At 40.6% G+C, this 14,251-nt stretch overlaps 1 protein-coding gene across 1 annotated transcript; it reads left to right on the forward strand.

Annotated features, from left to right (window-relative positions):
- The first annotated feature begins 1,626 nt into the window (after positions 1-1,626).
- On the forward strand, positions 1,627-8,017 carry LOC306902384 (uncharacterized protein). Its single transcript, XM_079470903.1, has 9 exons — positions 1,627-1,774; positions 5,549-5,696; positions 5,769-5,926; positions 6,026-6,169; positions 6,260-6,433; positions 6,521-6,642; positions 6,731-6,846; positions 6,942-7,059; positions 7,157-8,017. Exons 2-5 carry the CDS (start codon positions 5,559-5,561, stop codon positions 6,339-6,341), a joined length of 522 nt encoding a protein of 173 aa, XP_079327029.1. The 5' UTR covers positions 1,627-1,774; positions 5,549-5,558; the 3' UTR covers positions 6,342-6,433; positions 6,521-6,642; positions 6,731-6,846; positions 6,942-7,059; positions 7,157-8,017.
- Positions 8,018-14,251: the final 6,234 nt, after the last annotated feature.

A 14,251-nucleotide genomic window follows, 5' to 3' on the forward strand; every position in this document is an offset into this window, starting at 1 on the left:
AACATATTTCAGAGTAATATTTAGTAAAGCTTTTAATGACCATCTTACATTGAGACGAGAATCTCATGCTGTATGTCCTGATGGGGTTCCCTGAAAAGACATCTCTGTGTGTGAGTGCACTGCAGCATGCAGACAATTTCGTGCAAAATGAAAAAAAGCAATGCAGTGAGTTTGGTCCAAAGGAAAGGCCAGACAGGTAGAGCCGCAAGAGGTCTTTGAGACCCAGAACCCAAAGGGTTGCAGAGATATGTTCAGAAAATCAAAGCAGTATCCCAGTTAAATAATCAAGAAAGGAGAAATCAATATACAAATCATAAAAAAGTGTTTGCAAAGCACTATAAAAATTCTTTACTTAAAAAGACACAAATAAACAACACCGAACACTAATAATCACATGCTTGCTACCATCTTGGATTTGCATTGCGTTAACAATGAATGGCAAAGAGTAAATGTACTTCCCTCTTTCCTTTTCTGTCCAAAATGCGTCCTGAGCAGTTCATCATAATCTTCTGTGCCTGCCACTATGATCCTTCTTCAAGAATTACTTTTTCATATCTGCTGGCTTTTTTGGATGTTCGTGGTATCCACTCCATGGGACTCATTTTTATCTTGCAATACAATAGAAATAAGGCTGGTAACAATCCTTAAAGCTTATGCTAATCACGTTAAACAGTTATAACAAAACCATAAGCAATGCAAAAACTCACCTTTAATAGGGACTTTTCTTTCTGACAAAGGTGAATCTTACATTTTTTCACTTGGGGTTTTATTAACTGTTTTGCCTTGTTAATACTTGTGCTGCATCTTAATAGAGAGATTGGTTAATATTTCCAACAGCACAGAAACAAATATTAAGAGCACCCTGAAATAAAAGAACTGGCAACTGAGCAACAAAACAAACATTTGTATGATGAATTAATATCACTTTAAATTGTGTCTCCTTACCCATAAATGTCTTCTAATTTTATAGAGATAAAAGAAAAAAATTAGAAGGAAATTTTAAAAATAGAGGAATTAAACTCGCTAAAACTGTCTTTCAATTAATTTACCTCGCGGACATCCTACCTTTCGTGTGTACCTGTCTGTCTGACGTAAAAGTCCTTCTCGAAGTGGTTTACGGCATTGACGTCACGCTGGGGCGTGGTCATTTCTAGAGCCATCTGATGCCTTTTAGTTTGAGGCCTCTTTGGACGGAGAACTGATACCTTTTTGTTTGAGACCTTAGCCCCGACACTGTTTTGTTGAGATCTGATGCCTTTTTATCTGTACGTGTGTTACGACCTCTAGGGGTCGGCCGAAACAGGCAAGGAAAACCACACTCGTAAAAACAAGAAATTCAATAAACCAAGTTTATTAACATCATATGGGAATCTGTCATGATTCTGCCTAATCTTGTCTTGGTTTTCTGGTCTAGGGGCAGAATCATGACAGACCCACGTGTTTTATGTGGAGAGAAACATATTATGGTCAATCAGGACATAATATGTGTTCTCTCCAGTCTCGTCATTGGCCCTGCCCCTCTCGTTCCTAGTATTGCTTTCCTCCTGTGTCTCATTACCCACACCTGCCCATTGTTATCTCCTTTGTTAGTTTTCCTATAAGATGCCCTCATGTCTATTGTCTTGTGCTGGTTCGTATACTTGTATGCTGTTCATGTTTCCTGCACCGTATGTAAAGTTCTTTGGTCTTGTCATGTTCTGGTCTGCTTAATGTTATATTACCTAGTGTTTGGTTATTTTTGCCCCCCATGTGGGAAATGATTGTTTTCAGTTTTGTATTCTAGTTTATTTAGTGTTTGTCCCCATTGTGGGTGTTTGTTTTGTTATTTATTAAAATTATTGTGTTAACCCCTTCATCCCTGTGTCTGCCTGCACTTGGGTTCTTCCACCACGTTCCACGTCCTCGCTCACGACAGGAATCTCTTCAGGGGCAGACAAGGCCAACATAATAAACAAAACTGTCTTATTTTAGAGTGCTAACTAACCTGTGAGGATAAACAATAGAAATCAAAACACAGAGTATCTTCCCTGACTCCCTGAGGATAAACAAAGTAAAAACCGGTATGTAAATCAAAATGGCGTCTACCTCCCGAAACTTGGTGAAATATATAAAAAGTATGTACAGCATGAGAGAATACTTAAATGTAACATGAAGTCTTACTCTACTTATTCTCAAGCATTACAATATCACATCCATCAGCTGAACCATCAACACAAGGCACGAGAGCTCAATGGCACACAAGGAACCCAAGGCAACGAGGAGTGTTTGGGGCTGTCCTTATAACCACATGGCGTAGGACCAATGACCATCTCCAAGTGATTAGTAGAGACCATGCCCATCTGGAGTAGTGACGTGTCTGCACACATGAACAATAGACAAAACAAAACACAGGCAACAATATAGCATTATGCAGAAAGTTCTCCAGGTCATAACAACGTGTAATTCCGGACACAAAACAAATATGGAAAGTCAACTTACGAAACCCAAGCCGGATAGTAGGACGCCCGGTCAAACAAGCTACCATGGGGAAGCTTCGCGATTGCGTGACCCCATTAGGGGCAAGTTTCGATCCAAGAGAGCTTGCAGCGGCCACACGATGCACATTCACCCCGAGATCAGCAACCGTAAAAGGAGTGCGGACCGGCCAACAAGCCATGTCCCGGTTAGGGCAGAAGAAGAAGCGGGAACCTTGAGGGCTTTGCCGACCGGGACCACAGGCGTTTTGACTCGTGCTAAATGCCGCAGATTAGAAGAGTCAGCCGACAGGGTAGCACCGTTGGAGCCTGCTGCGAGTCCATCAGTCCCTCTACAGACACCCACATTGCCAGAGGGTGGGCTCAGAGACACGTTCCGAGAGCTCGTCCGCAAAATGGTGAGCGAGGTTGAGGGTGATGGCACAGAAGATTTCCCTGCGCTGACTGCCTGGCTCAAAAACAGTGATCAGGTACCTGGTATGTTGAGAGGCATTCCGCGTTGGGCCCAGACAAGGTTGATAAGCAGGGCATCCTTGCATGGGACCCCGACTGCGAGACCCTCACATACCTGTTCAACATGTTGTTGATCACTGTAGTCGTACCCCCCGTCAGGAGCGGTGCAGTACGGTACTTCTGCCCAAATCAGTTGACCCTGCGGAAGCGATGGAGGTCAGTAACTGGAGGCCGGTCACCATCGGCTCAATGATTTTAAGGCTCTTCTCTAGGGTGGTCTCCAAGCGGCTGAATGAGGTTTGTCTGCTCAACCCAAGGCAAAGGGGGTTCCGTCCCACCCCTGGATGCTCTGACAACATTGAGATGTTGTGTGGCATGATCCGGAATTGCAAGAGAGAGCGTGCAGGCCCTTTGGCAGTGGTATCGATGGACTTCGCTCAGGCGTTCGACTCAATCTCCCATGAGCACCTTCTCAGTGCTCTCGGGTCGATCAAGGTGGACACCCATGGCGTAAAATTACTCCGGAACTTTTACACGGACAGCGTGACCTCCTGCTGGTGAGTGACTGCTGTTGGGAAGGGATGAGGCCTTGATATACTTGAGGCATTTTCTTGGACTACTGGCTTGAAAGTGAATCAAAGGAAATGTCACAGGTTCTTCCTCCGGCCATGTGGATCTACGTACACGATCAACATTGGTCCCTCATGGGTTCTGGAGAGTACGCAACCGCACTTGGTGGGTGTCGATGATACCTTCCGGTATCTCGGCATTAAATGCAATCCATGGGTTGGGATTGTGAAGCCGGATCAGGCCAGTCTTCTCAGCACTTGGATTAGAAATATCAAGGACACTCTGCTGAGGCACCCTCAGAGGGTCACTCTCCTTAACCGGCATGTGGTACCTCGACACCTAGCTGACCACGCCGAAATCGGGTCTGTCATGCTTGAACGTTTTGACAGGATGATAAAGTCGGCAGTGAAGGCACCTTCCAAAGTCGACTTGCGATGGCTTACTGTATGCAAGGAACCTTCAAACTTACTCAACAGGCCCCGTCGGTTCAAGCCAGAAGGTGGTTGCGACTGTCTGTTTCCTCAGATGATGCGGTGAAGGCATTGGCTTCAAGCGAATGGGCGAAAAACACATTTCAGACGAGTATGGCTGAGAGCCGGTGGTAGCACAGACTCCATTCCCCAGCTTGGAGTCTGTCAATTGAACGCAAATGAAGACGACAACGGCTTGCTGCCGCCTGTCTACCCGATGCCATGAGACTGGAGCAGAGGAATTGCTGAAATGGCCGGAGTTGCCGGTGCAAGGGAAGGGAATAGCTGACTTTCGCGGTTGCAGCAACCACTTACTGAAAGAGCACAAAGGGTTCTCTGGGCACTGCAGGTACGGCCAACGTGTACCCTTCCATGGAGTTTCGGTGCAGGGGTAGGGCCAAGGTCGCCGCCTCCTGTGGAATATGCCCACACAGGCTGGAGACCGTCTCACATATCCTGGGGCAGTGACCCCGGGTCCAGACCTCGCGCATCAGCAGACACAAAATCTTCAGTTTTCTGGCGGCCGAGGTTGAAGAGCGAGGATGGGTCGTTCCCCAGGAATGGCAGTTCTTGACTCCCAACTGGGAGCTAAGGCGGCTGGACCTGATACTTGTCCGAAACTCAGAGGCACTGGCTATTGACGTCACTGTGCGGTACGAGTTTGACTCAAACTCACTAAGAAATGCGGTGAGGGCCAAAGTAGCATACTATGGCCCTCATAGCCACCACATCGCCCATAGGCTAGGAGTTGGCAACCTACGGATTGTCGAGTTACGCTTGGGGCCTAGCATTCCGCCAAAAACCCGATCGGACAAGGAACGGCTGAGGAAATGTTTTATAGCATAGGTTTGTATGATTTTCAATGCATTTATTTAAGAGACATTAGTCAGTCATCATTTTATGAGCCAATGGCTCTGGCCTGGCTAATGTCTCCATTCACATGAACCATTCATATATCTAGCAGCAGCTGCAGCTTCATTCAAAACTTTTGCATGTTTACAAAACCATCTCTCAGAACAAGATTAAAATTAAGTGCTGTTGTTGTTTTTGTAGTAACGTTCACAACAGGCACTTCCTGTCTGTTCACCTGCACAGGGTGTGCATGAAAAATGCGACACCGGAGGCCATCGCTGAGGTGGTTGAAAAGGCCAAGGCCAATTATTTTAAGATTCTGAAGACTGGCGTAGTCTTTAGCTATGGATACTTGGCAAAGATCATGATGGACTCCTGTCCCATCGACAGGTTGGTGAAGCAGAAAGGTGTTGTCTTGCTTTTTCTTTGTGTGATTTCCATTGGTTTAGCTTTTTTTTAATTGTTTTTAAAAGGTTGATTGAGGAATTGGAGCGTCGCCACATGGTGGTGACCGATGTTCCCCCAGTACTGGCAGGAGCAGTGGCACCTTCCACCGGCAGGACCAGCTACTGTCACTGCGACCCCAGAACCACCAGTTGTGGTGGAGACTGAGACCTCTGGTTGGCAGTGGTGAGTCATTTCAGATGTGAGAATAAAGCTCTTTGTTTTGGACATTATTACACTCACGTACAGGCACTTTTATAACATGCTATGTTCTTCACGTTTCAGTGAGTCCAACATGCAGTGGAAGAGTACGGCAAGGAAACTGATGGCAGAGATGGGACTGTATCAGAAACACTCCCTGGACCATCCACTGCTGAAAGACTTCGCCACATACCTGGAGAAAGACCTCCAGAACAAAAATTTCAAGCAGGAGGTGAGAATATAATTTGTATGTAAAATATAAATTGTATGTAAAATGTAAATTTATTTTCTTTTTTTTTTTCAGGTAGAAAATGTGGCTAGATTTCTCCACTTCATGGACCCCAAACAGTCCCCCCTGTTGTTTGTCAGGAACAGAGAGAAATCAAAACTGTATCTGCGTGAGCTCACTGAGGCACAGTTGACAAAGCAGTCTCAGCTCAACTACCTGAAGAGCCTGAAAAGGTTAGTATGATTTGATGCTTTTGGTACTTTGTATGATTTTGACACTTCGATGGTCTTAAAAGCATGTCATGACTTAAACGCTTGTCATTCTTGTTACAGATTTCTCCGGTACCACACGGTCAACTCGGACCTCATGCACAGTGACGAACAGCTGCACAAAGACTGCAAACACTTCATGGACTACATCAGGTCTCTGCAGAAAAGCTGCGCAAAGCTTGTCAGCAAGGCAATCATCAAGAAGCGGTAAGTTTAATCGTTTGATCCAATTTGATCCGATCACATAACAGATATGCACTAGCCAGTTATTTAATTCCCTTTTATCTTTTTTAAAAGGCACGATTTGCTGACGCAGCCAGAGCAGCTTACACCAAGGGACTTCTGTTCCCAGAGCTGTGTTCAAGGAGAGAGCGTTTGAGGAAACTCTAAGTCAGAGTGCATCCTGGTTCTCTACTACTTGGAGGCAGTCCTCATACTTAAAAATATCCAGCGGTTGTTGAGCACATGACGGTGCGTATTATTGCTGTGTCTGCATTGTGTTCCTGTCACTTTTCTCCTCTTTTTATTTAACCTGTTTTGTATTCTTGTTTGGTGTAGGTGGATGAGTGGAAGAGCAGAGTGGCTAACCCCAATATGGACGGGGCTGTTATTGGGGTAAAGGAGCACAAAACATCGGCTGAACAACTGGCAACATTTGTTCTGTCGCCAAGGAGGAGAGCGTAAGTTTATCAGATGCATGTACATTGTTTTTATCTACCAGAAAAAAACTGAACTTGAACTTCATTCATGTTTGTCCTCTGCCAACAGTGGTTTGGTGCTTACTATGAGGAGATCAGGTCAGAACTCCTCAGCGACAAAACACAGAAGAGATTATGGGAGGAGGCGGAAGGACTAGAACGCTGCTTTATTTCCAGCTCTGGGAGGTCGATCTACAACGCCTCCAACGACATCACTCTGATATGTACTTTTCTTAGTCTCCGTTCTTGTAATAATATGTTGTTTACATATTTCTATTTAGATATGGAGTGAAGCCGGTCACCAGTCAGACGGCGAGGAAGGTGTTTGAAACTGCCGCCAAATCTCAATGTAGTATCTGCTCGCAAACTGCTGAGCCAGCAGGCTGGTGGTCAATCTGGGTAAGCATGGCTGCATCATCTCAACACCACTGTAAAAACTGCATTTTGTTATCCTTATTCTAATGTATATTATATATATATTTCTATTGTTTTTTAGATCTGAACCTGAATCACAGGCTGAAAGAGCTCCATCTCCCCTTTCTTCCAGCAGCGTGGCTGTGAGCATGCATGCCCAAGGGGAGAAGATCAGAGGTGTTGTGCGGCCTTGGATATGAGGTGGCTGTTAAAAGGCCCCTTGTCAAAAAAAAACATCTGGACCCTGGAGAATGTGGGAATTAAGATCAATATATAGATCGATATAAAATGGATGATTGATTTTGTTTAAATCAGATGTATTTTCCTACATGACATGATTGTGAACAAAAGCTTGAAGCTGAGAGTTCTACAGTTGCTAGATGTTGCCAGAGATTGGAATGTGGTCAGTAAGTGGGGGGTTGCATGTTCTGCTTAAGTGTGTGGGGGAACAAGAAGTGTCTTATTGTGGTATTTGTGCACACTGAAGGATTTTATCTTATTGTGGTATTAAACGTGCCATTACATTAATATGCTTTAGGATTCATTAAAGATTACTAATTGTGCATAATATGTTGAAAATATAACCAAATGTGTGAGTTGTGTTAACCAAGAACCAAGGGCTGATATTGAGTATATTCTTCCACAGGAAATACTATGTATGTGTGTTAAGATCAGGTTACGCACAGTTGGGGCCTCCTATATAATTTGTTACAGATGGATGGTGGTTTGAAAAACAAGGCAGTGAGCTGATTGGCTGGAGAGCAGACAAAGGGGAGACGATCTGATTGGACCCCACCATGGAGAAGAGACTCGTCGAACCATACATATAAATAGCTGTAAAGCTGTTTCTGGGGGTCGGTTCTTTGTTAAGACTTTACGTCTGAGAATCCACCGAAACAGCTGTTTGTTTGAGACTTCTGATCAATAAATTTCAACGTTTTCTGAACTGGCCTTTCTCCAATTTTTGAACGCGCAGAACATTGCTTAAATGTTCATCAAGAACTAGTTAACTACAGACCTATTTCCAATCTACCTTTCTTATCTAAAGTTCTGGAAAAGTACTCTCAATTCAAATATGCTCCTTCCTCCAAAGGAATGCGATTAATGAAGATTTCCAGTCTGTATTTAGAGCACATCACAGTACAGAGACTGCTCTGATTAGAGTTACAAATGATCTGCTTATGGCGTCTGACCGAGGTTGTATCTCCTTATTAGTGCTGCTAGATCTTAGTGCTGCATTTGACGCCATTAAAAGAAATAAACATTTGAAATATATCTATAATATACAAGTTTCACTGTTTGAATGGAATTAGTGAAATAAAAACACTTTTTGATGATATTCTTATTATATGACCAGCACCTGTATATTGTGTATTAGTTCCTTTACTTCTGATCAAGGGAACTGAACATTGTAACTTTAAAACGAGTCAATTCACTTCAGGTACAACACCTTAAATATAATGAAAGCTTTAGTGCTAATATAGATTAAAAACAAATACGATAAGATTGCACAAAACAGCCTATTGAAGAAAGATTCATAGTTCATGTTTTGTTCTTCAGTGCCATTTTATTTTTGTATTCAAATAAAACAAATGATTCTTACCTTGAGTTGTGTTGCATGATATATATCATTTCTCATTTCCTGACACTCATTCCCAGAATGCTTTGTATCTTAAATAAACATGCCGGCACCCTTGCATGAATGAGTTTGAACAGTTCAACGAGGGAAACTTTCTTTTTTCAATTATTGGGACCCAGAGGTTTGCAGTAAAAACAATGCTGCAGTGTTGTACAATCGCGAGAGGTCAGATTCATTTAGATGTCCGTCTGCTGGTGTCCACTGTGAGTGTTTTAGCAGCGGTGTCATGATGAAAGTTCATGTTTGTTATTGTGTTGTGTTTATATTTATACATGATATCTTTCAGTGAGAAGGTCCGGGAGAACAGTCCAGGACAAAGCAGATGAGTACTTGTGACTCACATCTTTTTAAGCCAAAAACCCACCCCAGCAGAACATAAATGACTTAAACTTGAAGGAAATACACTAAAGGGGTTTCATACGTTGTTTTGTTGTGGTGTCATGTAATGGATTGCATAGTGTTGTCCTGTTTGTTACGTAAGAATAACAAATTCAGCCATGGCATTTAAAAAACATCTTGATCAAATAACTGTTAAGTGTGTTTGTTTGTAGGGTTCTAATGGCAAGTTAATTTATATTGCACATTTCATACACCAGGTCAATTCAAAGTGCTTTACATGAAATTATGGACAGAGAGAAATAAGACGCATCTTTAAAATACAAAAGATTTAAGATTACAAATAAAACTTTAGACTTAAGGAAACTATAAAACAACGGTTGTATATGTAAACACAGGTAAACTGTTGTTTGTGTTGCAGTTAATAATCTTCTGTCCAGCTTTGCCTACACATTGAAGGTATATGCAGACTATATAGATGTTATAATAAACTTCAAGCTTTGTCTTTCGTCACATACTGATGAACATTTCTTCAATGTTCTGCGTGTTCAAAATTGGAGAGAGGCCAGTTAAGAAAATGTTTAAGTTTATTGATCAGAAGTCTCAAACAATACAGCTGCTGGGTGGGTCCTCAGTAGGGATGGGCGATACCACATTTTTTTGATGCGATACGAGACCGATATTTTGTCTTTAAATTTAAGCGATACTGATACCGATACCGATACTGCTATCATTTTTAAAGTGTATGAGAATTTTTCATTTTTATAATAGAATATAATTACAATTAAAGACAAATTACGACTTGTACTGGCCATTAATAACATATTTATTACAAAAGGTTAATTTAACAAAAAATAAAAATGTTTAAACCACATTCTTCCAAAAATTATGATGAAATAACGTAAATCCTAAAAACATTAACTGTGCATTTTTTCACTGTCATTTTAAACAGGCCATTTTTCTTGAACTGTTACACTTACTGTACAGAACTATTACTGTACTGTACTGAAGTTTCCTATTGCAAACTTTCATTTGTGTGCGCGCACAAACACACTTATTTTTATTTGCCTATTTGTACCAAGTGACAAGGGATTACACGTAATAGGTTAACTAATGACCAGCTCTTTGTACCTGGATACTTTTTGCCTCCCTGGAAAGTCTCCTGTAACGTCTTTTGTCGGACAGATGAAGACTGGGCAGAGGAAGACTGAGCACGGGCAGCTTGGTTTCGTTCAACTTCTTTATACGTTTCAGGGTGTGTCGTTTGTAAATGTTTAAAAAGGTTGCTAGTATTATTGCTGTGTGCCACTTTTTTATCACATATATTGCATCGTGCAATACTCTTTTCAAATGTAGAAAAATAGCACCACACCACGCAACGTTTCCTCTCTGCCATCGTGACGCTCTGTTTAAAATGAATGCGTCGTCCACGTGACCACACAACTCGCGCTGCACCATCAAAATACACCCGCAGTGCATGCGGGTATAACATCCATTACGTATGGGTAAAGTCCACTACGTCATCGCGCTACAGACTGCAGCCACAGCAGACACATACCATTTCCTGTGGAAAATACACTCAATATCACCCCCAACTCTTGGTTAACCCAACTCACACACTGGTTATATTTTCAACATATTATGCACGGTTAGTAATCAATAATGAAATCATAAAGCATATTAAATGTAAAGGCATGTTTAAACCACAATAAAAATCCTTCAAAAAGCTCAGATTTTCTGTGTGTTCTTTTCACGCTTTGTACTGCTGTTGTGTTTCTCCAGGATGCTTTACGCCTGACAGTTATCATCTTGACCTTTACTGGAGCAATGGCATCGATAGCATGTTTAACTTTTGCATTAAAGCTATCGAGGAGAACATCCATAGAGTCTGCAAATATATTTGAAAAAAGCATTCATGATTAGCTCAATGGTGTTCTCATTTATGAATCTTTCTTACAGAGACCGGTCTATCTTCAGTGGCAGGACAGAAATGATCAGACAGCGCCAAATCTCTTATAATAGTGGGATGAAACGTTTAGACCTTTGCTGAGCAGATCCAGAGAATTTACCATCATCACAGGCTGCAAATATATCTCTTAATAGCCCTGATTCACAGCTTCAGATTGCCCCCATTCACTATATATCTGCAAACATATCATCTTAATACTTTAATAGCCCTGATTCACAGCTTCAGATTGCCCCCATTCACTATATATCTGCAAACATATCATCTTAATACTTTAATAGCCCTGATTCACAGCTTCAGATTGCCCCCATTCACTATATATCTGCAAATATATCATCTTAATACTTTAATAGCCCTGATTCACAGCTTCAGATTGCCCCCATTCACTATATATCTGCAAATATATCATCTTAATACTTTAATAGCCCTGATTCACAACTTCAGATTGCCCCCATTCACTATATATCTGCAAATATATCATCTTAATACTTTAATAGCCCTGATTCACAGCTTCAGATTGCCCCCATTCACTATATATCTGCAAACATATCATCTTAATACTTTAATAGCCCTGATTCACAGATTCAGATTGCCCCCATTCACTATATATCTGCAAATATATCATCTTAATACTTTAATAGCCCTGATTCACAGCTTCAGATTGCCCCCATTCACTATATATCTGCAAATATATCATCTTAATACTTTAATAGCCCTGATTCACAGCTTCAGATTGCCCCCATTCACTATATATCTGCAAATATATCATCTTAATACTTTAATAGCCCTGATTCACAGCTTCAGATTGCCCCCATTCACTATATATCTGCAAATATATCATCTTAATACTTTAATAGCCCTGATTCACAGCTTCAGATTGCCCCATTCACTATATATCTGCAAATATATCATCTTAATACTTTAATAGCCCTGATTCACAGCTTCAGATTGCCCCCATTCACTATATATCTGCAAATATATCATCTTAATACTTTAATAGCCCTGATTCACAGCTTCAGATTGCCCCCATTCACTATATATCTGCAAATATATCATCTTAATACTTTAATAGCCCTGATTCACAGCTTCAGATTGCCCCCATTCACTATATATCTGCAAACATATCATCTTAATACTTTAATAGCCCTGATTCACAGCTTCAGATTGCCCCCATTCACTATATATCTGCAAACATATCATCTTAATACTTTAATAGCCCTGATTCACAGCTTCAGATTGCCCCCATTCACTATATATCTGCAAATATATCATCTTAATACTTTAATAGCCCTGATTCACAGCTTCAGATTGCCCCCATTCACTATATATCTGCAAACATATCAGCTTAATACTTTAATAGCCCTGATTCACAGCTTCAGATTGCCCCCATTCACTATATATCTGCAAACATATCATCTTAATACTTTAATAGCCCTGATTCACAGCTTCAGATTGCCCCCATTCACTATATATCTGCAAATATATCATCTTAATACTTTAATAGCCCTGATTCACAGCTTCAGATTGCCCCCATTCACTATATATCTGCAAATATATCATCTTAATACTTTAATAGCCCTGATTCACAGCTTCAGATCGCCCCCATTCACTATATATCTGCAAATATATCATCTTAATACTTTAATAGCCCTGATTCACAGCTTCAGATTGCCCCCATTCACTATATATCTGCAAATATATCATCTTAATACTTTAATAGCCCTGATTCACAGCTTCAGATTGCCTCCATTCACTATATATCTGCAAACATATCATCTTAATACTTTAATAGCCCTGATTCACAGCGTCAGATTGCCTCCATTCACTATATATCTGCAAATATATCATCTTAATACTTTAATAGCCCTGATTCACAGCTTCAGATTGCCCCCATTCACTATATATCTGCAAATATATCATCTTAATACTTTAATAGCCCTGATTCACAGCTTCAGATTGCCCCCATTCACTATATATCTGCAAATATATCATCTTAATACTTTAATAGCCCTGATTCACAGCTTCAGATTGCCCCCATTCACTATATATCTGCAAATATATCATCTTAATACTTTAATAGCCCTGATTCACAGCTTCAGATCGCCCCCATTCACTATATATCTGCAAATATATCATCTTAATACTTTAATAGCCCTGATTCACAGCTTCAGATTGCCCCCATTCACTATATATCTGCAAATATATCATCTTAATACTTTAATAGCCCTGATTCACAGCTTCAGATCGCCCCCATTCACTATATATCTGCAAATATATCATCTTAATACTTTAATAGCCCTGATTCACAACTTCAGATTGCCCCCATTCACTATATATCTGCAAACATATCATCTTAATACTTTAATAGCCCTGATTCACAGCTTCAGATTGCCCCCATTCACTATATATCTGCAAATATATCATCTTAATACTTTAATAGCCCTGATTCACAGCTTCAGATCGCCCCCATTCACTATATATCTGCAAATATATCAGTTTAATACTTTAATAGCCCTGATTCACAGCTTCAGATTGCCCCCATTCACTATATATCTGCAAATATATCAGTTTAAAACTTTAATAGCCCTGATTCACAACTTCAGATTGCCCCCATTCACTATATATCTGCAAATATATCAGTTTAAAACTTTAATAGCCCTGATTCACAACTTCAGATTGCCCCCATTCACTATATATCTGCAAATATATCAGCTTAAAACTTTAATAGCCCTGATTCACAGCTTCAGATTGCCCCCATTCACTATATATCTGCAAACATATCATCTTAATACTTTAATAGCCCTGATTCACAGCTTCAGATTGCCCCCATTCACTATATATCTGCAAATATATCAGTTTAAAACTTTAATAGCCCTGATTCACAACTTCAGATTGCCCCCATTCACTATATATCTGCAAATATATCAGTTTAAAACTTTAATAGCCCTGATTCACAGCTTCAGATTGCCCCCATTCACTATATATCTGCAAATATATCTGCTTAATACTTTAATAGCCCTGATTCACAGCTTCAGATTGCCCCCATTCACTATATATCTGCAAACATATCATCTTAATACTTTAATAGCCCTGATTCACAGCTTCAGATTGCCCCCATTCACTATATATCTGCAAATATATCATCTTAATACTTTAATAGCCCTGATTCACAGCTTCAGATTGCCCCCATTCACTATATATCTGCAAATATATCAGTTTAATACTTTAATAGCCCT

This window comes from Barbatula barbatula (assembly GCF_947034865.1).
Source record: "Barbatula barbatula genome assembly, chromosome: 13".
NCBI lineage: Eukaryota > Metazoa > Chordata > Actinopteri > Cypriniformes > Nemacheilidae > Barbatula > Barbatula barbatula.

What these genes read in the sequence shown, in the direction of transcription:
- LOC306902384 (XM_079470903.1), top strand. Translation starts at nt 5,559, where the DNA reads ATGCAGTGGAAGAGTACGGCAAGGAAACTGATGGCAGAGATGGGACTG. An exon ending in ACAAAAATTTCAAGCAGGAG is followed by an intron (nt 5,697 to 5,768) that starts GTGAGAATATAA and finishes TTTTTTTTTCAG; the next exon opens with GTAGAAAATGTGGCTAGATT. An exon ending in AAGGCAATCATCAAGAAGCG is followed by an intron (nt 6,170 to 6,259) that starts GTAAGTTTAATC and finishes CTTTTTTAAAAG; the next exon opens with GCACGATTTGCTGACGCAGC.